At 30.9% G+C, this 9408-nt stretch overlaps 1 protein-coding gene across 1 annotated transcript; it reads left to right on the top strand.

The window, feature by feature from the left end:
- Window positions 1-63: 63 nt before the first annotated feature.
- Window positions 64-8210, top strand: LOC106688444 (coiled-coil domain-containing protein 25). The gene is made up of 6 exons (XM_014432902.2): window positions 64-215; window positions 392-439; window positions 512-603; window positions 688-867; window positions 2136-2338; window positions 8084-8210. The coding sequence occupies exons 1-6, from the start codon at window positions 191-193 to the stop codon at window positions 8163-8165; spliced, it is 630 nt and encodes a 209-aa protein (XP_014288388.1). The 5' UTR covers window positions 64-190; the 3' UTR covers window positions 8166-8210.
- Window positions 8211-9408: the final 1198 nt, after the last annotated feature.

Raw genomic sequence — 9408 nt, 5'->3', positions numbered from 1 at the left:
TTATATCAAACTCTAATTGAAGTTTAATATATACAAATGGAAAAACTTCGCAACTTCATTATTATGTAAACAAACAACACTGTTAGTTAAGAAGGTTACTAACTCCAGGTTACAGACTATTTTTAGTAATGCAGATCGTGGTCGTAAGGAAATTAAGTGTTGACTAGCTGAAATCTCGTGTTTTAACAATATGGTATTCTATTTCACCAGTAATAGTAAGTAGCATAAGTGATATTGATTTTTTACTTATTTTTTAAATCAATTTAATTTTAAGAGAATAGAAATATCTTCCTGTGTTTTATCATTTAATTCAAATTAATCCTGTATTTTAATAAGGCAAAACAAAATATCTTTTTATTCTTTTGATCTCCATCAATGTATTATATTCCAGTTGTCTCTCCATCTGTAACACTTTTCATGGGGTTGGACAAGTATGAAAGTAAGTATTTAAATGTTATATTTAAGAACCATTATTGAGTTGTACAGTTTTTAGAGTAAACATTTTTACTAGATGAAGATCTTATTAAATGGGGTTGGCCAGAAGATGTGTGGTTTCATGTTGACAAGGTTTCTTCAGCCCATGTTTATCTAAGACTTAAAGAGGTATCTTTAGAATTTATAATTATAAATTCACTAACCAAAGAAGAAATAAGATTAGGTTTAAGTAGTAGTTCTCTCTTGTTATAGGGTCAGACCATTGATGATATTCCTTCAGCTGTTTTGGAAGATGCTGCCCAGCTCGTTAAAGCTAATAGCATTACTGGGAACAAAATGAATGATATTGATGTAGTTTACACTATGTGGTCAAACCTAAAAAAAACAGATGCAATGGAACCTGGCCAAGTCGCATATCACAAAGACAAAGAAGTATATATATTTATGTTTTAAGATAGATTTAAATAGTTTAAAAGTATATCTTAGAGTTTTCAATATCCAATTTTTAATTCTTACAAATCAAAGGAACAATTTAACTTTAATAGAGTCCTGCTGATCTGGACTAAATGAAAGCAGATCACTGAAAGTCTGTATTAAACAGAATTGTTTGTAGAATGTATATGACAAATATTTTACTTCCTTTTTTTCATAAATAACCCCATATCTGTAGCTTAATGTTATGTCGTGTTGTTGATTGTCTTTGTCAATATTTGTTTATTGTAGTCTGCTGAGTTAGTCAAACCCTCAGTTTAATTATTTTTCTATTTATTGCTCACTAAAATCAATTTTTAGTTGAATAAAATTGTAATTAGTTTGTTTTTAATACCCTAGATTATTGGAACTACTGTATAACTTTATTATTATGGTTACATTAGGAAATTTGACAAATTTATTTTATTTTTTTTTTTAATTTTCCAAACTAAAATTATATTAAGATGTGGTGGTGTATTCAGTTAATCTCAACCTTCTATCTAACTTCTCACACACATTCAGAGCTCCTTGGTCCCCAATGTGCAACCCCTCCAGATAGATTTGCTCCAAGCCCCCACATGTTAACATCTGACCTTTCGGACCCTCTAATAGAATGCAATGTAATATAGTAAGTCATTATATACCTACAATGACTTAGTGTACAGGTACTTTGTTTTTTTTAACTCAGTACAAATTAGTTTTTATTGATTTTTAAAATATTATGTTCAGTGCAACAATCCATTTTATGATTAAAAACCAGTTCTTATAGATAGAGTTGCAACAAAAATGAAAAAACTAAAATGTGGAATATGGTAAAACTGAGGATGAGAATGTAGTTTAATTTTTTCTAATATAGTTGGAGTATAAAGTTACTATTTGTTTTGTCATAAAGTGCAAAATCATATCCCAAAATTTCATTTCTCTCACATTCATACAGTTTATTTATACTGTTTCATCATTTGTTTTTATAAAATTTATATGGAAGATTGAAAACTTTTTTTCTATTGTGGAAGCATCCTATAAACCATTTATTATTATGATTCATACAGTATTGTTCTAACATTGTCAAGAATTATATTTATGTTACCATTCTCATTAATTAATTATTAGCCATATATTAAAACATAATTAACTTTATTGTTTTCTTAATGTCTTTATTATCTTAGATGTTTTAGTAAAAATGAGAAATTTAACATTTCATTTTATTAACTTTTGTTTTCAATTTGTAGGTTCGAAAAATCAGGGTAGCTAAAAGAGTTAACGAAATTGTCAATAGGCTTAATAAAACTAAGAAAGAAGAACATCCTGATTTAAGAGCTGAAAGAGAAGCACGTGATGCCCGAGAAAGAGAAGACAAAAAACGATTGCAAAGGGAACTCAAAGAAAAACAAAAAGAAGAGGAGCGAAGAAAGCAAGAGGAAGCTGAATTAAGGTAGTTATTTCAGTTTGTAGGTATTCTTTAGTTTAGTGACTCCTCATTTGAATGAAGTAAAAGAAGTATGGTGCAAAATCTGTTGTTTTTTTTAAGATCTCATTTATCTTACATGTTTTATAGTCTCCTTAGTCCAAAAATAATTTTTAAAAGAAGTTTCTTTGTTCCCTATTGCTAATGACCCCACATTCTCCTGATATAAGGGGACAATTTAAAAAAAATTAAAATGAAAAGAGTAGCAATGTAGTCAGTTAGATCTTAAAATCATAAAAATTTATAAAGTCTTAACATTTTCCCACTTAATCCCGTAAAAGTACTTTGTATACATAAAGAAATTCTGTTTGGAGAATGAACGAAGTAGAGAGTGAGGAGAATTAATTACTAAATGGGTTAGACTACTTTAGTATCAACTGAATAGTTTAAACAAATGCGTCATCCCTAAATGTCCAAAACTCATTTACTGTGAAAGATATGTGTTTTATATCTCAGTTGTATCTATTTTAGCATTGGATAGGATGAGTTGCCTCTCCAATATTTGCCTAACCTTGTACCATCACATTTCCCATTGTTTTTGCTTATTTTTACCCTCTTCTAAATTCTTCCAGCGATATGACATGAAATTCAGAAGAGACTGCAATTCAGCACTTCATTTAGTTTTTGTCTCTTATAGACAGGCTGTTTTTTAAACAAAGAATTGTGAAGCTCCATGAGAAATACCAAAGGGTTATCTCAAAAAAATGGGAAATCAAAAATTGATTATCATTGTTAAAAAAAACCTATTAATATATAAACAAATTTTTGAATAATACCTAATAGTTTTTTTTACAAATGAAAGTATCAAAAATGCTACGGTTCATAATTAAGGGTTATTTCAACAACTGATTTCTGATAAAAAAATAAACATATGTATTTTTTAATTTTTGGTACATTAAAATGCATCTAACAAGTGTAGCCTACACATGTGTGATCACCGATTTCAATGGAACTATTTTAGGTGATACTAAGTCAAAAATATTTAAACGTGTCAGAGGGTTCTTGCCAATGCGCTCTAGGAGCTGAGAAAATTTTTTTTACATATTTTTCTCTGCATGTATTTTATAGTTATTATATACCAATTAATTTTTTTTTTTGTATATGTAATAAGAACAAAATATTTATCAGATTAATTGAGTTTAAGTGTGTAAAAAGTCACAAAAACCAAAAGTTTATTTTACTAAAGTATATCAACAAAATTTTGTTATAGAAAAAATTAAGTCAGATTCGGTTTTAGCATCTTTTGAAAGCCTTAAATACGAATTTTCATATAAATCAAAAATTAGAAATTTTTGGAGTATATTTTTTTTCTGCTTATGTCCTGCGTATACGAAATAATTTCATAACTCCTCACAATATTATCCATATTCAACTTAACTACAACTTTTTGAAAGCTGAATTTCCAATCTTTCAATCCATATAAATATCAATTAGATTATGTGCCATTTTAAAAGGTTTATTTTACAGAGTAAAAGCAGTTTCAAATGAAGGAAATTTTCTCAAACAATTTATTGCTTGTATTATGAGCTTGTATCACTAAAAAAAGCTTCATTAAAATCAGTGATCCCTTAAAAGTTGATCCCTTATTGATCAAAAGAACCATGCATTTGCTTCCATTAATATATTATGGAATAACTTGCTCTTTCTAGGAAAAATAAAAATAATTATTTTTGTATAGATAAGTAGAATCAGTTATCAGTTGCCAGATATGTTAATATAAAACTGGAATTTTAGTATAAAAAAACCCCATGTTTACTGTATGAAAATGCAAAACAATATTTTTTGTTAATTATTACTTACCCATCACTAGCTAAGCATTTTCCCATTTCTCTGATAATTTTTGGATGTCATGCCAAAAAAATTGTTCCTATCACAATCCTCTGACACCTGGTTAGACCTTTTTATCTGTGACTCTCCTGTAAAAATCCTTTCCTCTTCCCAGCACCCCATTCCCTTCCTCTCTTCTCACGATCTTATCCAAATAATGTACGACCTACCAGTCAAATGCTTTACTCCTAAAATCATATCATACCGTAATCTGGACCTCCTTTCCTATGAATCCCTTCAACCTGACCTTGATTCCGTCCAATGGGACATTATACACTCCTATAATTCCATCGACTCTATGGTATCCACCCTCACTTCACATCTTCAATCTTTATTAGACATCCATGCTCCTCTCAAAACCCGAACCTTATGCCGTCCAACTGCACCTTGGCTTACTTCAGAAATAAATGCAATGATAAAACAAAGAGAAGCAGCTAGACGCAAATTTCGTCTTACCCGCCTATCTGCAGATTAAACACATTTTAAACTATTCCATAATGCAACCCAATTAGCAGTTTAGTGTTCTAAATACCTTCACATTTATCATGCCTTCTCCAATGCTCCCGATCCCAAATCCAAGTGGAAAATACTCCGAAATTTATCCTTACCAGATTTTAATAACCTCAGTTCTCTTCTAATAACACCTGATCTCAACAATCATTTCACAAGCCATGCTACTGATCCATCTGTCTTTCCTGAAATTCCAAATAACACCTTCAATCCTGAAAACTTCTTTTTTTCCCACATAAATTGCGAAGAATTACTAGCCACTATTCTAAGATCCCATACCAACGATCATGGACCAGACAACATTCTTGTGAATTTGATTAAATCCTATCTCCCAGTCCTTATTCCTGTACTCATATCATATATACAATTATTCCTTGCAAAATGCCACACGCTTTAGTTAGACCATTAAATAAAATCCCAAATCCTTCTTCACCTTATGACTTCCGTCCTATTTCTCTTCTCTCTAACCTTTCTAAACCGTTAGAACGCCTTGTTCAAAACCAACTCTCAAACTTCTTAGAAGAACGTTCCCTCATCAATCCCTCTCCATTCTCCTCTCAATCTGGCTTTCGACCTGGCTATTCAACGCAATCCGCTCTCCTCAAAATAACCCACGACCTCCAAACTGCCATGGAAAACCAAAACCTAATTATCCTGATCCTCCTTGATTTCTCCAAAGTATTTGACATGGTTGACCACAACATCCTTCTTAACAAACTATGAAATCTTCCTCTATCCAACAGTGCTTTGCGCTGGTTTCAATCCTTCCTCTCCGATCACTCCCAGTACGTAATGGTTCCAGATAAGCCACCATCATTGACTCGACCCCCCAGGGTTCATCGCTTTCACCCACTTTTTTCCCATCTACATCAATGACCTTCCCCTCCTTATCCGACATTCTCACTACCATCTGTATGCTGATGATTTCCAAATTTATCTTTCCTTCCCACCTTCTAACCTACTGGCTGCCACAGAGATGCTTCAAGAAGACTTAAATCAAATTAGTCACTGGGCACAAGAAAACAAGCTTAAGTTGAATGCAGAGAACTAAGGCTATCGAAATAGGATCCAATCACCTCCTGAAAACTATTCCTCATATTCCAACCTTATTCCTAAACAACAATCCAATACAATTCCATCCATAGGTTAAAAATCTTGGTGTCAATATAGAACAAACTCTTTCCTGGAAAAACCATGTCTCCGATATCTCCCGTTGTACCTTCTCCACCCGAAAACGTTTAAATTATCTTCGCCACCTACTTCCTTTTGAAACCCATATGCTCCTGGTTACTTCCTTATTATTCCCCCACTTTGATTATTGCTGTATGGTTTACGGAGGTGTCTCTGGGGATCTCGAAACAAAATTAAAACGGTTAATTAATTGCTTTGTACGATTCATCTTTGGGGTTCCTAGGGACGCCCCTGTCACCCGATTTTATGAAGAATTGAAGTGACTTTATCCCTCCTTCCGTCGTAAATATTTTCTTGCTTCCTTCCTCTACCAAATTATCCAATCCCATTGTTCATCGTACATCTCTGATATCCTTCAATTTAAATCCTCAGTGCATTCCCGCAATACCCGTCACGGCCTTCAGACTTGTATGTAAGTGCCCATAGAACCGCAGCCTTTGGTAGATCTTTCCTCATCCCTATGGAATTCTATTCCCTCTTACATTAGTAGTTTTAATACCCTTCCAACCTTCAAATCCTGTATCTTCAACCACCTTCTGTCCACCCAATTCCAGAAGAATAACAATTGAAAGTTTCAAACAAGGTTTATATATTTCTGTACTTAATGTCTCAGATTTTTGTTTATTCTTGAAAATATGTACATTAGCAGAAATTGTACCTTTCCTAAAAAATTTTTTGAGGTTAACTTCCAGTTATTTCTTTACCTTCTTTCATTATTTCTTACCTTTACCTTCAGTACCTTTCCATTTATTAGTTTTAGGTTAATTATATTTGATTTTATTTTTTTTCTATTACTTATTATCAGAAATGTTTGTCATCTTATGTTTTATGATATGACATATGATTTTACTTTATTTATTCTATTCTTATTTTATATATTCTGTTAATTATTGTTGTTCATTTTTATCTTTTTAATTCATTATTTTATTATATTTTATGACGTTTTATAATTTCATTTTTATTTTGTATTTCACTCTCAGGCTCTGAAGCCTAATTTAGACGCCTCTACATTATTCTAAAGGGATCAATCCCAGAATAAATAAAGATGATTATTATTATTATTTTGAGGCAAACTAGTCATAAAGCCATTTTCATAAAATGTTAAGCTTTGCTCATCAAGTGCAATTCCCATCAACGCAAATAAGTAATAATCAGAAAGACCCAAGTCTGATGAGTAAGCCTTATGCGAAAATATTTCCTATGATACCTTAAATCATTTTCTTCAAAGGTTTTGACATGTGTGACAGTGCATTAGCAAGAAACAAAACCATTTTTTATAGCCTTTTTTAATACTTTTATCATTTTTCTGGCTAAGCTTGGTTCTGTCTATCATTTGTTGTCAGTAGCGAGCGTTGACCAGTTCATAATAGATCTAATCTCACTGAACATATAGCATTGTTTCGTCCATAGCGATTTGGCCTTGTTGTCGATATCTGCTGTCTTTCAATCAGACACAGTTTGATGAATTATACATTGACAGCTTGCACCATTTTTGGCCGCTTTCGCTCTATATAGCCTTTGAATTAACTAACTTAATCTCACAAATACTAATAAAATTTGTTACTGCTTGTTAAAGCCACCTCAAATCGACTATGTCTTTTGTTTTTAGTAATTGAGGAGTATTTTATCAATAGTCAATTTATCCAATTTTGAAAAATTATTAAAACATTAATGTGGGAGCATCTGATGTATACAATTTAAATTTTTATTGAAAATTTTGATTTCTAACACATACTTCTCAAGGAAAGTTAAGTTAGACAAAAAAAAAAAAAGCTTTAGCTTTGAGAAGTTTATGTGTAACTTTTAATAGAATATTCCTCAATTATTAAGTATGTTATCAGCAAATGTTTTGTTGACAAATTTTTTGTTTATTTCCTAACAACAAGCACTCATTTTTAAATAAGATCATAAGATGTAAGTGCAATAACCTAGCTTAATTCAACTATTCAATCCATTTTACCAAATAATGTATTTATTCATAATGAAAATCATAATTTTCTCAAGAATGGTGGAGGATGAATCGCACTTTATGAAACAGGAAATTCCTATAACCAAGGATTCCTTCTCATATCATGCTCTGTTACAAAAATTAACTCGTAATTTTGAAATGACTTATAAAATAATTAATTAATTGGAAAAAAATGGAAAACTCATTAACTTATTTCTTTTATTTGAATGTTGCAGGAGTTACAGCACACTAATGAAACCAGAAAATATGAAATCAAATAAATCTAATGATGGGAATGATTCTGATGATTTTATGTGACTCATATACAATTATTTTATTAAAAAATATTATGCACTTTTTTTATCATCCCCATTTTTCACCAATCTTAAGTAAGAATTAAAAAAAAAAAAATGAAGACCTGATTTCAGATGCATAGCACTTAAGAATATAAATTTGTCGACAAAAATTGAATCTCTTTAAGGACAAAATAAAACAAGTCATTCTCAGTATTAATAGCATTTAATTTTTGAAATAAAAAGGAGAGTAGCATTTAGTTTTTTTTTTCAGTGGTAAATTTCTGATTATTATGAACAATAATGATTATTGTTTAGTGTAATGTGTTTTCAATTAGTTCAAGCTCATATTTAAATGAAATTTTCAGGAAGGGGAAAATAACTGACATACTGAAGTATTGCATGATCATGGTCTATTCTAGGGGTTGTAAAAAGTTAGGTTATCCTATTTTTGAAAACAAACTACCAATTCTCATTTACCGATCACAATAAATTATATATTTACATAATCTACTCGCAATGTTGTGTTAAAAGATTGTCTAACAAGAAATATTTGACAGTCAAGAAAAATCTGGGAAAAAATATTTCTTCATTCTTCAGTATAATTATCTAAACAGCACCTTAGCTGCTTTTCAGTCAGTTCCTATTTTCAAAAGGACCTTCAGATAAAGTCTTGAAATAACTAACTGTTACATACCTAATAATGCTTGATTTTAGTAATCAAATCTATTTAGAAGATAATGGAGTTATGATGAGAAATAAAAACATGGTTAAGTAATTTTTCACTGTTTAAGTTGGCTTAAATTGTAGATAAATGTGAGAATAAGAATGAAAGAAGAGTCGAGAGATATGCTTTATTTAGAAGCAGTGCTGCCCAATGTATTGGGTTGCTACAGTACACAGCATTATTTTATCTTGCATAAGACAATCTTTGGAGAACCTACTAGCTGAGTAGGTCCCAGAGCGCTTAGGTCAGGGGTCAGTGAATATTTATTTTGCGGCAGTCCTGAGAAATGAATGTACATTCTCACTCTTGGAAATGTTGGCACTAATAAATAAGTTTGATGAACTGTGTTTTGGGAATATTTTCAATTTAACAAAAAATTCTATAGTCAAAAATTTGGATGTCCCTCCTACTGCCCTGATTATAGCAGATATTTATTTAGAAGATTCATTAGATGACCTAATACCTAAAATCCCATTTTCCCATCAGCATTAAAAAAAAAATTAAAGTCTAAAGTTCATCACGTTATTTATGGTTTATTTAA

Source organism: Halyomorpha halys, unplaced genomic scaffold, assembly GCF_000696795.3.
Source record: "Halyomorpha halys isolate HHAL.00 unplaced genomic scaffold, Hhal_1.1 Scaffold1128.1, whole genome shotgun sequence".
Classification (NCBI taxonomy): Eukaryota; Metazoa; Arthropoda; class Insecta; order Hemiptera; family Pentatomidae; genus Halyomorpha; species Halyomorpha halys.
The sequence above is the reverse complement of the archived record's forward strand: the minus strand, read 5'-3'. Positions and strand labels throughout refer to the sequence as shown.

What these genes read in the sequence shown, in the direction of transcription:
- LOC106688444 (XM_014432902.2), top strand. Translation starts at nt 191, where the DNA reads ATGGTATTCTATTTCACCAGTAATA. An exon ending in ATTCTATTTCACCAGTAATA is followed by an intron (nt 216 to 391) that starts GTAAGTAGCATA and finishes ATTATATTCCAG; the next exon opens with TTGTCTCTCCATCTGTAACA. An exon ending in GGGGTTGGACAAGTATGAAA is followed by an intron (nt 440 to 511) that starts GTAAGTATTTAA and finishes CATTTTTACTAG; the next exon opens with ATGAAGATCTTATTAAATGG.